Source organism: Cyprinus carpio, chromosome A24 (assembly GCF_018340385.1).
Source record: "Cyprinus carpio isolate SPL01 chromosome A24, ASM1834038v1, whole genome shotgun sequence".
Classification (NCBI taxonomy): Eukaryota; Metazoa; Chordata; class Actinopteri; order Cypriniformes; family Cyprinidae; genus Cyprinus; species Cyprinus carpio.
Window position 1 is genome coordinate 14857650 of NC_056595.1, and position 17132 is coordinate 14874781.

Genomic DNA, 17132 nt, shown 5'->3' on the forward strand with positions numbered 1-17132 from the left:
TGTCTGTGCTTTTTTAACAAGCATGCCTATGTTTAGAGTGTGTGTCAATGTGTGGGGCGAGAGAAAAAGGAACTGAGAGTGCAAATTGGTTTGTGTGTATGCATGATGTTAATGCAAGGCAAGCATGATGAGTTTGAGTGTGCATGAGTGTGTGTTTGGTCTAATCAAGTGGAGCGGACCACTGTTTCAACACCGGGGCCCACATCACAACGCGCACAAAGGCAGATGGAGCGCTTCCTGAGAGGAAAGAGGAAAAAAGCGGAGCAGCGCTGGAAGTAGCAGGAAGCATGTTTTCCCCTCCTCCTCCAAAGTTTAGCACACTGGCCAAATTTGCCACACACACACACAGCACTTCATATCTATTACTTTTGAAGAAGCATTATCTTAAATAAACAACTTGTGACTTTTTTGGTATGAAAGTCTACTGTACAAGAATAGAAAAAAACAGCATTTATTTGACATTGAAATCTTTTTTGACAATGTTTCTGTGACTTTTGATCAGTTTAATATAAAGTATTATAAAAAAGTATAATAAGTTTTACATAAAAGTATCAATTTTGGTAAAACTTTACAGTAAAGTCCCATTAGTTTACATTAGTTAATGCATTAACTAACACTAAGGAACAATGAGCAATGCACGTGTTACAGTATTTATTCATCATTGCTTTAATTAAACACTTTAATTAATAAAAATACAACTGTTCATTGTTAGTTCATAGCCCAGATCCATTAAATAATACTAACAGATAAAACTTTTGATTTGAATAATGTATTAGTAAATATTTTAATAAACATTAACTAAAATTAATAATTCTTTTTTCATTAACTTATGTAATTAATGTCGTAAACTAATGTTAACAAGTGGAAACTTATTATAAAGTGTTACCTTAATATCTTAAGTTTTCAAAAATACAAATCATCATTCAGAAATTATTTGAATATGCTGATTTGCTGATTAAGAATAATTTTTTATTCTTCGATTATGCAACAATGTTGAAAACATTGTATTTTTTTCTTTCCATTTTGATTTTTTTTTTCAGGATTCTTTGATGAATAGTGTTTTTTTGGGATGGATGTTTTTTTGTATTTGTAATCTTCTCATCTTTATTGTCATTTTTGGTCAATTTAATGCATCCTTGTTAAATAAATGTTTTTAATTTCTTAAAAAAAACAAACAAAAAAAAAAATCCCATTTCCTCTTAAGCTTTGGCCAATTTTGGCATGCACATACACATACACAGCATTACATATCTTCTACTTCTAAAGAGCTGTTATCTTTAACTTTAACAAACAAATTTTGACTTTAGCAATTAGTGGTTTTTGTATCTCCAACTTAATGACAGCTGTTTGGTTCTCATCTAAAGAAGTTTAAATAAGGACAACTAGGGACATCCATCATGGGTGAAATCAAGCTCTTATGCTGATTTGAGATCAGCTGTATGTTGTTTAACAGTCAGATTTTCTGTAGATGAAGCTGCTTGTTGGGTTTTGAGCGATAGCTCTGTTTACACTGGCCGATGAGGGAGATAGTGATGGAAAAAAATCATAGTGGAAGACTGGAGAAATGCAGGATGTAGAGTACGAGTTGATTTTCCTTCCTCAGTACGCACAGATAAGCTCCTCGGTTTGGCCGCGTCTCTCCGCGCTTGGCATGACACGCGGGGATCTCCTCCTTCCTGTCTCGATGTTGCAGTCGCTGCCAGAGGAAGGCAGTTTTGAGTGTGTCCAACTAGGCTGGTCTGTTAACTAATGCCTGTTCTGATGAGTTTTTTATTACTGTAGGCGCAAGTGTGTTGATTTATAATGTGTGTTGTGAGATATGGAGATATACGCAAACAAGTTCAATGCAAGTTACATTTTACAACTTTCTGATGTAATGCAATGAAAACAACATTAAGGGCACTGACAGCACAGTGATATTACTATGTTTTTGTGGAAATATATAGTCGAATAGATTTTGCTGTACACTAGCTGTACACTCAAAAGGCTGGGGTCCTAAAAACAGTAATATTGTATTATTGTATTGTATCACAAAATAACTGATTTCTATTTGAATGTATTTTAAAATGTAATTTACTCCTGTGATGGCAAAGCTGAAAGTTTAGCATCATTACTCCAGTGTCACATCGAAATCATTGAATATGCTAATTTGATGCTGAAGAAACCTCAATCAATGTAGAAAACAGTTGTGTTGCTTAATATTCTATAAATATTTCTGGAAACAGTGATTTTTATCAGAATTCTTTCAAAAAGTTCAAAAGAACAGCATTTATTTGAAATGGATATCTTTTGTAACAATGCAAAATCTTTACTTTTGATCATTTGTATGCATCTATCTTTTATAAAAGTATCAATTTAAAAAAATCTTTCAGACTCAAACTTTTGAATGGTAGTGTACCTTCTTATTAAAAACCTGATTTATTTTAAGCTGCATGTATATAAACCAGTGCATAGTGCAATTTGGATAGTGGAAAAAACTGTTTTGCATATTCATGAGAGTGGATGGAAGTACCACCATCTGGCCAGGCTGGTTTCTTAAGATTCACTGATATTGTTTACTCAAACAATAATATACAGACAGATCTTAATACTAATTTGTCCCTCATTTTAATGTTTTGCTCTTAGTGAAGAAATACTGTGCAGAAGAGAAGGAATATATACAGAGTCCTAGCCAGTTAAGGAAATGCCAAGATGTTAAGCTTCCTTAAAAACAAAGTCCATTTAAAGCAAGTCAGGGGGGCCATGAGGGGATGCTGGGGGGTTACGGGAAACTTGAGACAGAGAGAAAATAAACCTTGTAACCGAATTGCTTTGTATAAAAAAGCAACCAGAATGTATTTGTAAGCGTTTAGCTCTTCTTGCGAGTTTGGAATGATATTTATTGTGAAAAATACTATACAAATAAATTTGAATTGAACATAAAATGTTTTTATAATATTCTAATAATAAGTGGAGAAAACTTTGCATGCTAATTCCTTATTTAAACTCTTTCAAAATAAATATTCTCCAGTTAATATTTTAACCATTTGCTTAATAATAAGTCAATACAATACAATTACAAAGTCAAAAATGTGTTTCTATAATGAGTATGAATGTGTCTATACACATGAAAATATGTAACTGCCTTTATATTTAATATATTTGGGTGTCCTTGGAATTTTTTATTTTTTTTCTAGAGTAAAATGACGTGACATGAAGGTGAATGGTTATTCTGATTGAAGGTGGGATGCGGTTTTCTCCTTTCAATGATTTATCCACTAGTGCACTAGTCTTCTTCATACATCTCTGCTTAAAGCCGAGGCAGAACAGAAGAGAGTTAAACACAAAGATTATGTGCAACAGCAGCCAATTAAAGCTGTGAAAGCAGCACACTCGGCTGCCTATCACCTCAAATGCGTCCTGTGACATAACCCACTGAGGCATTTCACACAGATGGCGGACCTCTGGGGATCTTTAAGACCAAAGTGTGACTTCTCTCAGGACGCATCAGTGCTTTTTGGTACTGATTGACAATAACGTTAATTCACTTTCTTCCTGTAAACAAAACTTTGTCAATATCATAGATTCTTCCTATGCAGAAACTGGCTTGATATGAGGGAAAATACCAGCTTTTTATGAGTACATTAGTAAGACGTTAGGTTTGCAAAAACACATATGGATATACTTTGCAAAGATCCACATGTTGCCATTTGGCAGTCCTGAGCTGGGAAAAAATGACATGTTCTGTGTGTGGGTGTATGAATGACCTACAGGACACTGAAAATTAACACTGGGTGTGCCATTGAGCTTAAACACTTGGCTTCACCTCCTCTTTCCTCTGCCTGCGTCTGCCAAACTGTACCAGAGTGAGGGTGAAACGCCGCATCTAAATGTCAAAATACTTTTTTAGGAACGTTCCGGTTCTTTTGGGCAGCTTGGCATATTTTCTATTCTTCCCCATACCGAGAGATCTTAGAAATGGTGTAACGAGAGCTGGGATAAGACGAGAGGAAGGAGATCAGGGACGGGACAGAGTGCTGCAGAAATAATAAGAACGTTCTGACTCACCGTTTCTCTCGCTCATGCTCCAGCTTCACCCGTAAATCCTGAGAGAAGAAAACAACAAAATGAAACGAATTCATTCAGTGGATCAAATACAAAAATTTATTCTGATAATCTGCTCTTCTGTGCAAACTATGAGTAAAATCAGTCATAAAAAAAAAAAAAAAACGTTTATCTCAATGTGATAGTTTTATTTGGTTGCTTAAAGTTGTTTTTCTTCTTCAGTACTTATATTCTTTGTATTAAACCAGCAAAATAATAGCATAAAAAAATTATATATTTTTATTAGAAATAATGCAATAAACATTTGCATTAATAATACAAAATACATTTGTATTCATTTTGAACCACCAAAATTAAAACATTTAACAAAAATCAAAGAAAAATATTGTATATTATATATTATTTATTTATTTTTTAATTCAATAAAAATTAAGCAAATACACTTGTATTAAACTGAAACGTATGAAAATATGAAGAACAAATTCATTTTGAAATTACATTATATTATTACATTTATATATTATTTTAATAAAAATATTAAAAAAATACACCTTCATAGCTTTTTAAAGCTTACATCTACGTTTTTGCACGCTATGTCATTTAGCAAATACTACAAACTAGCCGTATATTACATTAAATGTATTCTCACATTCAGTCTTGGACTACTAACTACAAATACATGTCTTAATCTGCACTTGCTTTGCATTCAAAAACCACAAGCTGTGACACTTAATAAATATATCTTCCTGTGTCCTGAAGTACACATCTAAAGTACACCCACATTGCTTTCTTTCTGTAGATCTGACATCAGTGTAGTGAAATCTTCACACAGTTCAGTTTGTCCAGTCCTACATCTACAGTTCAGCAGATCTGAAAGCATGTGTGGCATGTACATAGTAACAGGAAGAGGGTTCTCCTCTCGAGTGGGTGGTCAGGGTGAAACCTTGTATATCATCAAATATTTTGTAAACCTTGGAATGATCAAATATTTTTCACAATGAGTTTATACCTGATGTAAGTGGTATCTTGTAGAGTGAGTTTGTTCATGAGTAAATCATAATGTTGAATGTAATACAATAAGTTAGAGAGTTACAATCATCCCAATTGCACAACATGTAAGCCAAACACTTATAAATCATAAATCACTGTATGCACCAAATGAGCACATACGAAGAAAATTATGGATGCACTGATATGAAAATTCTTTAGTTAAAATGTTAGAAATATTTACGTGTATATATTCATAATTATATATGATTTATATTATATATAAATATAAATATTACATTTATTTCTTAAATATATACATGTTTGTGTGTGTATTTATACACTGCTGTTCAAAAGTTTGGGATCAGTAAGATTTGTAATGTTTTTTTTAAAAGAAGTCTCTTCTGCTCATCATGGCTGCATTTATTTGATCAGAAATACAGACAAAACAGTAATGTTAAGAATTATTGCAATTTAAAATAATTTTTTTCAATTTTAATATAATTTTTTTTTTTAATTTATTTCTGTGATAAAAAACTGAATTTTCAGTATCATTACTCCAGTCTTCAGTGTCACATGATCCTTCAGAAATAAATAAAAATATATATATATATATATATATATATATATATATATTCATATATATATATATATATATATATATATGTATATATACCATATATATATATATATATATATATATGTATATATATATGTATATATATATATATATATATATATATATATATATATATATATATATATATATATATATATATATATATATATATATATATATATAAATATATATAATATATTTTGTGGAACTTGCAATACTTTTTCAGGATTCTTTGATGCAACCTACATTATAATTATTTGAAAATCTTTTAATAAATTCTTAAAACACAAAAGAAAAATATTGACATCCAAAATTTATTTTAAACTTTTCAAAATTATTTGTTTATTAAAAATTTGTTAAAAGTGAAAATTTTATTGACAATATAAGTGTCATCATGTTAGGTCAACGGCTGCATTAAAAAAAAAAAAAACTTACCGTCACTTACTGAAAAAAACAAACAAACATTTACATATTCAAAATGCTTTCCGCAAAACCTGGTCTACTGCATTTCCTTTAGGACTTTCCCACAGTAAGATGGTAAAAGTGATGCTAAAAATTATTATAAAAACGTTTAGAGCATCCCAACAAAAACAGATCAAAAGAAAGATGAGCGTAAGCAGAGAAACAAAAGGTTTACCTGTGTTGTCTACTGGGAGTAATTCACTGGCTCTTTTTCACATTGCAAGAGCAGAATAAAATTAAAAAAAAAAAATGCTTGGTAAATCGGAAAGAGCTCTCGCAAAGTTTTTTGTCATATCAATGTCACATTAAAGTACCAAGCATTACAATATTTTACTGACAGATACAAATACAGCATGATGGAAAATGTATTTCATAATGCATGTTTTAATCTGTCAAACTCCCTGTGAGTACCTGATTTTTTTTTTATTTTTTTTTTTTGGACAGTTGTTGTGTTACTACAATGACATTTGGTTATAGGGGTGTCGGTATGACCGAAATTTGTCTTTGACAAATAATCTCAGTCTCACATCTCAGCCTCATGTATACACAGAATTAAAAAATCTGTTATGGCTGACAATTTATACCTATTAATATACTGTCATACTGCCCAGCCCTATGTGGTTAGTTGGGAAAGTTGCTTCTGGCATTTGGTGTATGTGAGAACAAAATTAGAGGTGAAAGTGTGAGAAAGAGCAACCAAGAGCGAGTTAGACGGAAACAAAAAGAGTGTGTATGTGTGTGTGTGTGTGTGTGTGTGTACAGAGTGCATTGTGTGTGTTTGTGTTTGGGTCTGACTGGCGTCCGGTGTGGAGTGACATCATTGTAGTGAGAATTCAGGCAATGAAAGAAAACTACAAGGATACTGGTGTTTTATGCTGTACAGTACACACGGAGCGGATGTTAAACGTTAACAGTAGTGCCTCTCTCAGCTGTATCCTGTTTAAAAATGTATCTCTAACAATGTAACTCTGGCTGGGATTCTATCAGGTCAGGTTGAAGGTTACCTCAAAACTCTAGTGAACTAGTGCTATTGAAAGGTTTCACATTGTTGTTTCACTGAATTTCTATTTTGCAGTTCATTATTATAAATAAGTAAATACAGAAATAAATCAAGCAATCGGCAATAAAAACATTAATAAAACATAAATAAATAAATATAATATTTTATAACTTTATTCTATTAATATTAATCGCCTGCAGTTCATTTTCATAAAATAAAATAAATAAAACAATAAAAGAAACTGACATTTCTTTTGAATTGAAAGATTTTTATTTCAGTTAATGTTTATTTCATTTCAAGTAAGGAAAATGTTTTTAATGGTTTTCTTTTTAGTTTCAGATTTAGTTTACTGTAACAATCCCGTTTGTAATATTATAATTATAGCAATAGTTTATTTGTTTGTTTAGCTTTGCAGTTCATTAATATAACATTTATAAATGGATGAATGAATGGACATGCCTCACAACCCTGATGTTTTGTTGAGTGTCTTGCGCAGTTGTATTCCTAAAGTTAATTTAACAATAATTCCACTTTTAGAAACAGTGTGTTTTGTACTTCAACAAAATTATTCAGGTTACTTTAAGACTGATTAGTCGTTGGATCGTTCAGACAACCTTCTGACCAACTGCTTTTGAAAACACAGCTTTGCACATGCCTAGCTGCTGCTGAGTGGTGCACTGTGGGTAATTACCTGTCTATAGGACGGGGTTCTGCTCTTGGGCTTGTTGCTGTTGTTGCTCTTAAACTGGTAACAGAAGCGTAAAGCTGCCAGGTCCTTCATTATGGAGGTGAGCGCCTCTTCATCATCTGGAAGAAAAAAAACAAGTTTATGCTGTGCTGTGACTGGATCTTCAGAGATACTGAAGCAGCGGTATGACTGTCAACTTAAACGACCTGATATGAAGAAAATTAAACCAAAACATTCACTTTTCCCATTTATTTGTTACAGCAGCATCACCAACCCAGAAACTGACATATTATAAAGAAAATGCGAGTGGCATTTACCCGTGCAAAACTCACTGCCACAAACCTATAGGGTGTTGTCGGTGGATGTCAGGATGTTGATATAAATTTATAAGGTGTTCTTTTGGAATATATATATATATATATATATATTTATTTATTTATTTATGTGTGTGTATGTGTGATGCTAAGCTATTCTGGGTGTTCTTTTAGCTTATTGCTGTGCAGTTTTAAGGTGTTCAAGGGTGGCTTTTAGCACAATTCTATGCAGTTTCTGTGGTATTCTGGGGTTTTTTAGCACATTGGTATGCAGTTGCTAGGGTGTTGTAGGTGTTTCTTTAGCATTATGGTGTTTTTTTCAATGGTTCAACGCTGTTCTAGTTGTTTGCTTACTGTGCAATGTCAAAACAGCCCATCATCATCGGTTCCTTAAATGTACTGTAAGTCTAAGAAATTTTTTGCCAGTTTTATCATGAAAACCATAAGTCACGCAGTTCGTTCAAATCACTAAGTATGAGCAAAAATATTGATGCTTGCCCTACAAAACAGCACTAAAATATGATTTAAATAGACTGTCGCTTGATTAGATTCACTTAGAGTTGAGTTGATATCATCATCTATTTTAGAGCCAAGTGCAAATGTAGTGTCTTTCACACACTCATCTCAAGCAACTCTTGTGTTTAGAGCTACTATAATAGAAAGATCCTGTTTGGATCTCTATCCTATTCATATCTCTCAATTCATTTGAATACCAAGATGTCATTCACAGCACTCGATGTTCTCACACTGTCACATACCGTGCGGTATACAAACCGGCCCACTGTTTCCTTATTAGATCTATTTTTCATCACTGCAGATACAGATGCAGACACATGCCAGACATATTTCCATAATAGTGCTGATGTGCTCCTCTTTCTATAGTGTGATCAAGGATGTAAACTAACAGGCCACAGAGAGAGAGAGAGAGAGAGAGAGAGAGAGAGAGAGAGAGAGAGAGGGGGGTTTGGTCCCATTTATGGGCTTGCTCTGTTTTGGTGCATTAAACACTTTACATGACAAGCGCAGCGTTAGTGTGAGAGAGCATTTTAATAATGCAACATACATTAAACAAGATAAGTATTAAAGCAAGTCTGAGCTTCAAAGAGCCAGTCAACTAAAAAAAAAAACTAAGCCCTGACTCAACCAAGAAATTAGTAAAACAAAAGTGTTTTTGTTTTAACATGCCCTTTGCAAAGCGAAAGCAAATAGGTTTTCATTTTTACCCAACAATTAACGGGAAACTTTTATTACAGTATGTTGGATAAAAGCCTCAATGCTTTATCAAAAGGACACGGGAAGGTTTTTGCAAAGAATGTATTGGAGCGGCTCATGTGTGTCTTGAATTCTTAACCGGATCACATTAAGAACGACTGCAGCAATCTCTGTGCAAGAAAAACACAAGAATATGAACACCAGCGGCAGCCTGTGAAACATTAAAATAGTCCACATACTCAGCCACCATCGAAAGGGGAATGTGGAGCAATCATGCAAATGAGCGTGTCAGACATTAAATGGGGCCAATTAAGCGTGTCTCGTAATTACAGTCTGAGTGGAAGGTCATTCACCTCTGCTCTCATGGAGAGGAGATAGTGGAAAAGAGAAGACAGCTCTTGTTAATATCAGGTGCCTAGGTGCCAATTTATTTGCTCTATTTATCCACAATTCGTAGAGATGAAGTCATTTCTGAGTCATTTTTAAATTTGGTAAGTCTGTTTGCATTCATAATACAATACAATTATCGTCCTTGGCTTACTCAATGGACATCATGTCATTCTTAACCATAGTAATTGATCTTGGTACAGAAGAGTGCCAGGACTGGTAGTGCATTTACAAAATATACAGATCTGCTTTTACAATCACTATGATGAACAACTGATCCAAAATTAGCTTGTCTAAACTTAAACACAAACATTTCCAACTGAAACAGGATATGACTTCGTAGATTTTTAAATGTGGGTGTTTTATACCATAATGCATAATGTCAGACTGAATGTGTGTTTTTTTTTTAAAGAGATCATTCATCCAAAAAAGGAAATTGTCATAATTTACTCACCCTCAAGTTGTTCCAAACCTGTACGAGCTTCTTTCTTCTGATGAACATAAAAGATGATATTTTGAAGAATGTGGATAACTAAACAGTTTCTGGTCTCTGCTGACTTCCATAGTATTTTTTTCTATACTATGGACATAAATGGGGACCAACAATTGGTTATACCCATATTCTTTAAAATATCCACTTTTTTGTTCATCAGAAAAAAAGAATCTCATACAGATTTGGAACAACTTGAGGGTGAGTAAATTATGACAATTTAAATTTGTGGGTGAACCACAAACTATACAGCAACTATTTGGCTTTTGGTTTACATTAATGAATACCCCATACAGACCAAGTGATGTCAGCAAAAATTGCTCTTTTAGAGAAAATTTAATTGATTTATAAAGACTTATTCATTTTAAGAAATTTAGCATTAAGAAACTCAATAAGGTTCATTTTGATTTCATGTCAATGAACACAAAAGAAGATCATTTGCAGCATGTCCAGGCTGTCTTTGATAATGGGGAAATCAAGCTGCAAAAACAACAAAGAGTACCTCAAAAACATCATAAAAAGAGTCCATATGATTTAGCCTTATGAACTAATATGAAAGTTTTGAGTGACGAACAGACAGAAAAATGTATGTCACTTTTATGACACTTTAATGGTCAGTTTTAATCATTTTTGGAGCCATTTATTTTTAGTGCATGAAGAATAGCACTCTGAGTCTGAACATTCTATTACATGACCAAATTGGCCAAACTTTTCCATTAAACAAGCTACCAACATTATAACTGTCTGGTGCTGAACCCAATTTTCAAAAAGTAAGGGTGTGTCATATGCAGCAAATGACGGTGGTGTATTTGATGGGTTTTATTGCATCCCAGGGGAGGCAGAGGGGCATTGTGGGACAGAGGAGTGCTGGGCTGAGGTAGATGGAGTCTGGGGGCGATCTTTGATTCTGACACAAGTGCAAGTCTCACTCCGGAGCTGTTCTTCCACAGTGGCATCCACCATTAGACAGGGTTCAGAAAGGGTTCACAACACACACAATTTCTTTCTCCATCTGACCTCATTTCTATTTTAATACTGCCACACTAATATGCTTCAGTTTCTGCAAAACAACCTAAAAAAAAAAAAAAAAGAAGCTATTGATCTTGAAACACTGAGGGGGGAATTCCAGAAACAGTTGTGCCACTTTTGCATGCAATATTTAAGTGCACTTTACAGTAAGGTTCCATTCGTTAACATTAGTTAACTACATCAGATAACATAAATTAACACTTCAAACGTATTTAAGTTAATGTTAACTTCAACATTTACTAATACATCACTTTGTAAAGCAATGTAACTATCTGTTAACATTATATAATGGACTTGAGCTGACATGAATAACAATGAGTAGTTGTATTTTTATTGACTAATGTTAACAAATAATTAATAAATTAAATACACTTAACTGTGCTGCACGATATTAAAAATAAATTAGTGCTGCATCTAAACAAAATTGAATTTTGAATACAAAATCTAGATAAATAGACAAATCTTATTTTCTGTATATAAAGAGAGAGAGAAAAAATTATTCTATGTTCTGACCAAATTTAAGGTTATGCATATTTCTTTTAAATTTGCCTAATTCCTGAAACAACACAGACATCCAACAACACATTCAGGAGGAGCAATTAAATCTTGCCGAATTGGCCCCATAATAGTGTCACAATTTAACCAAACGAGCCACTGTAGCACCTCTGCCGACCCCTGTTAGTCACGACAGAGCACCACCTTCAACTTTTCTATCCGCTGAGCTCCTGCAGAAGTGTCTTCAGTCGATATCTGCCATGCATTTCAAGCTGAGGTTAGAAACACCAAGTCAAGCGTAAATGTCAAACCCTCAGCTGCGTATTACACAACGGAATGTAAAAGGAAGAGTGAAAACCTAGATCTGACTTTGCTCAATCACACCTGCAGGTACAAAAAAAAATTAAAATATTGTCCAGACATCTTTCTAAGGGTGTGGCCACTCTTTTGTATGTAGGCTATTTTAGAGTATGATGCAAGTAACTTAAAACAAGAAACATAAACCCATAGTGGTGTTGAGGTAAGGTAACGTGCCATTATGTTATGGTTTATTAAAAACTGAGATAGGATTTTATCTTTTAATTTAATCATATTTATGAGGTTAATAACACTGACAATTTCAGACCATTTTTAATAACTGCTTATCCATTTGTGGAAACTTGAATAATCAACTGGAATAGAAAAGACTAGACTAGAATATGCTTTTTGCCTGAAATTGTTAACTTATGGTAATTCTTTATGACATAATCCTGAATTATCTTGTTTCATATTTCACAATATTGTGCATTAGTCGTTTTTTGAGATTTCATACAGTACTGAATCTAATTGGGGAACAAACAGAAAAGAGTAGAATGAATAGAACCTTAAGAAATCAAATTGTCTTGAATAGAATGAACATAATGTGAAATTAGCAAACTAAATCTTTTCTAAACTGAACAGATTTTTTTTCAATTGTCTTGAATAGAACATACTTAAATAGAACTGAATCAAACTGGATATTGTTTAAACTGAATAGAATCTAATCAAATCAAATGTAATAGATAGAGTAAGAGATATCAAAAGCACAAAAACTCTGCTCTCGCTTATGTGTTTGTGGTTTGTATCATCTGTAAACAGCGTAAAGTGGTGCTCTGGCATGAATGACGCAATAGTACAAGGATCGTCATCCCTCTATCACTTCATACTGGTGTGAAGATAAGATGATTTACTATGATAACACTGTGGCAGTCTGGTGGAAATTTTTGAGACTGGTTGAGTGACAATGTTTCCATTATATATCTCAAAGAACCTGACTTGGCATGATGACAGAGGATTATTAAGTAGATGGAAAGGAGCAAAACTACAAACAAAGGTTAAAGGAAGTAAGCTAGAGAAAAGTGATATAAGGCTAGCTGTGAGAGAAAACCCCATCTATCTAAACCTTTAATACAACAAAACCCAAAAGTGCGAATCAATGACATCATTCAACCCAAAGCCAGCCTCCAACAAACAGTGATGTATACAAGCACATTTTGTACACACAGACCACAGACGCTAAATCAAGGCCAACGTCTTTGTACCAAAACTTCCCATGAACACCACCATGAAGTACTATACCTCTAACTGTAAATATAAACTTAATCTAAAGCCACAATCTTTTGTTTTAATTAATACTGACAGGCGTTATTTTATCTGTCTTTGACATGATGAATCAAGAGCTCAACATGTGGAAAAGGTTTCTCAGGGCTGTTGCTTGATTGTGTGTTTGTACTGATATTCTATTGGCAGGGCGAGCTGGAAGAAGCCTCTGATGGGAACAGAGCTGAAGTCAATGAAGAAATAGAGGGGATTTCCCCAGCGCTGCACCACACATCACCACTAAAGCATTCTACAAGATCAGAGCAACACGCGCTCCTCTGTCTCTACAACCAATATACCCTGTGTGTCCCTGCCTGACACACTGAAACAAAAACTCAAATAAGCAGGTTGTATGTCTTTAAAATGGGTATTATTTAACAGGATGATTCTCTTGGAAATGGGAAAGAAATGCATAAAGAAAATGAATCTTACATTTTTATTTTGTGCTATTATTTTCATGACAATTAAAAGTATAGTTCGACTAAAAATGAAAATTTGTCATCATTTACTCACTCTCAAGTTGCTGCAAACCTGTATGAATTTCTTGCTTCTGTTCAACCCAAAAGAAGATATTTTGAAGAATGTCGGTAACTAAACAGTTGCTGGTAAGTGTTGAATTCCACAGTATTTTTTCCTTACTATGGAAGTCAATGGGCTTCAGCTCCCTGCATGCTCACTGGCCGTGCCAAAGTGTATATATCCGTGCAGCGCAGCACTGCTTAAAATTATCGACAATTTGGGAGCAAATAAGAAACATGCATGAATGAGAAAATAAAGTGCAGGACATGCTAGATGTTAAAAAGTGCTATTAAGTGCAAAAAAATCCTCAAAAAAAGAACTCACGTGCTTTGAGGGAGGAAATGCTCAAAAAGCAGAGCAGGAACACTTGTCAAGTGAGAGATTTCTTTCCTTTCTTTTAAATTCATTTTTGTCATGGTATCGGCTAGTATATTTTATTTGGGTATCATATCGAAGTCAAAATTTTGGTATTGTGACAATGCGAATCTGAACACAATGATTATTTACATCCGCGTATTAAAAGACAGGACAACAAATGCTAGTCATATTTAAGTACTTTACAACTTAAATAATACATCATTATTTTCTGCATTATGGTAATGATAATGAGATCGTATTTTGCAGTACGGTCACACAAATAGGTGGTGAAATGTGCTTAGCTGACATGAAAATGACGCCTCAATGCAAAACATTCAAAAAAAAGGTGTCTTTTCTTTATGCAAATATCATTTCTTTTTCATTTTGCGGTGAAATATGACCACACATTTTTGACTAGCTTCACGAGACTCACCTCGAACCGTTGTGCCCTATTGAAACATATTGAAACACAGTAAGTTAATGTTCAACGAGAGAATAATTCCGATGATGTAACAGTTTCAGAGGTGTGTTTATGTTTGCGTTTTGCTGTGGTAACTGTGCCACCATGTCATTATTGTGGCCTTTGTAGAAAAGGAAACCGCACACTTCCCAGTGATACTGACAACCTGTTTGGAATCCTCAGTTCTCAGTAGTACTTACTAAAGAATCAAAAAATAGTGTAAAAAAACTACAAACCTTGTGAGTTCTTGTGCTGTCCGGGTCCATTTTGGAGACCGCCATCTGTCAAAATAGCCACAAAGTCAAGAGTATTAAATTGACATTTGTATGAAATTTGTATCACAAAGATGTGTTTATAAATTGTTCAAGTTCAAATGTGAGTGGGACTATTATTTTTCTGTGACAAGCATGCAACCAGTGGTCTTGAACTGTATTATTTGTATCTGAATGTAATCCTCAATAATAAATGACACCATAGCCAGTGTTGTCATGCAACAACAATAACAATGCAACATTTCCTCAGGATTCAGCTGCACTTCTCTTTGTACTCATAATTCGGTGTGCATTAAAAGAGCTCTAGCATGTCACAGTGTGTCAAATATCCAGAAAAAAGTGTCACAATCACCTTTGATGATGTAAGTTACAGCACTGCCAGGTCAGTTATTAACCTGTCAGTTTCTAGAATAGGTAACTTTGACTATGCAGTGTTTGATATCATAATATATCAAACAATATATTAAAATCAAAATTTTTAAAGGTGTAAATCATATTAGCTTCTAACTATTAAAATGAAATGAACACATAATTATTTTTTTAATAATTTCACTATGATGGTTAGAGCAGATGTTGAATTTTTACCATGTCCCCTGATACAATGCACTGACTTTCAAAAAGAAAAACAGCCAATTTATGTAGAAATATTCTTTTGATGTTTATGTATTGATGTTTAATGTCTGTGAGAACTGCTGAGGCATTTTAACAAAACAGAGATTTAAAAACAAATGATCCCAAGATAGGCCAAGTTAGGAATGTGTTTAAACATGTTTCTGTAGCTGTGTCTCTTTTTTTTTTTTCCACTGTGCTCTGAGGACCTGTTTACAGGAAGTGTGTACGCTATGAGGGGGAAGAAGCCTGTGTGTGAGACCAGGAGAGAGAGAGTGGACAGCGTACCCATGTTTACTGTCATCATCCGGAAGTGACCCTAGTGAACTCGAGCTGAGCGCTCGACTCCTTTCATCAGGGAAAATCTCCACTCTGCAAACACAACATAAACAGAGTGAATTAGTAAATTAGAGACACAATTAACTTGAAATACTAACAAACAGACGAAAATGGTAATAACATAGACAATGCTTCAACATCACAGATGATTTACATAACATTCATGGTTCAGTATGTCTTCACCCAACTGCAAAATTTACAGAAAATGACTCTCAGGTTCAATGACGATGATGCTATATATTACATTTATTCAAAATACATTAAGTAATATTATAATACGTTAAGAATACAGTTCCCTGCCCTGATATTATAAAGAGAAAAGCCTCAAAAAACAATCTTAAATTATTATTATTATTTTAAATTCTAACTATTACAATTTTATTATATTTTATTATTTATTAAAACATATTTTTCCAATAAATACAAAGTTGTGTGATATCATAGAGAGGACACCTGCAAATTACAAATTAATTGTAATTACATTTACAAATCAATATTTTGCAATACTTACAAAAAGAAAAGGAAACAATATTTTAAAGGCATTTGAAAATTATTATTAAGATTTGTAGACATATTTATAAGGAAAATACGTTATTCCTTTTGGTTTGCGATTTTAAACCAGATTTTTAAAAGTGGAGTCACTGACTCCAGTATATCTGTACTAATAACCTGCCTCATTTAAAAAAATTCAGCTTGGTTTAATTTCATAGCAGAATGAACTTTTTTTTTCCAGAAATTGTTTTTTTTTTTTTTTGATAATTTGATTGTTTGTGATATGACCCCTTTAAATTACACATTTGTCGCATTATGTCACAGAGCAGTTCTATTCATAACGGCCCACTGTAAGTAAATCATAACTGGCCATAGACAGTGTGTCTGACTGCCAACAGCAAACGCAGCCATCATCTCCCAGTCTTATTTCATGTCATTCTTCAGATGAGAGAGACACTCGTGATGTCTTTGAAGACAGAAAGTGCCCTCTTGCCCTTGAGACATTGTTAAGCCACATCGAGCGGGATAAAAGTGGAGGGAACGCTAAAGGTAGCGACCACAGAGCTCTTCAAAGACGAGTCGAGAGCTTTTAATGCCAGACAGTGAATCTGTCACCAGCAGCCACAGGCTAATCTGAGAGCAGTTTTTTTGTATTCTGACACATGAAAGGCAAGACAATGAGATTCTCCATTTATAATTGTCAGCTTCACACAACAATATTGACGAGTCGCCCAAAGATA

The 17132-nt window shown here is 33.7% G+C and overlaps 1 protein-coding gene across 1 annotated transcript in view; it reads right to left on the minus strand.

The window, feature by feature from the left end:
• Positions 1-17132, minus strand: part of LOC109045414 (mitogen-activated protein kinase kinase kinase 3-like) — a 54032-nt gene that overhangs the window by 19645 nt on the left and 17255 nt on the right. Inside the window, exons 2-5 of the mRNA XM_042714304.1 lie at positions 15850-15933; positions 14917-14961; positions 7804-7919; positions 4048-4085 (exon numbers count right to left, since the gene is read on the minus strand). Of these exons, the coding sequence (XP_042570238.1) occupies positions 4048-4085; positions 7804-7919; positions 14917-14961; positions 15850-15868 (218 nt within the window). The 5' untranslated portion in view covers positions 15869-15933. The remainder of the gene's footprint in view (positions 1-4047; positions 4086-7803; positions 7920-14916; positions 14962-15849; positions 15934-17132) is intronic.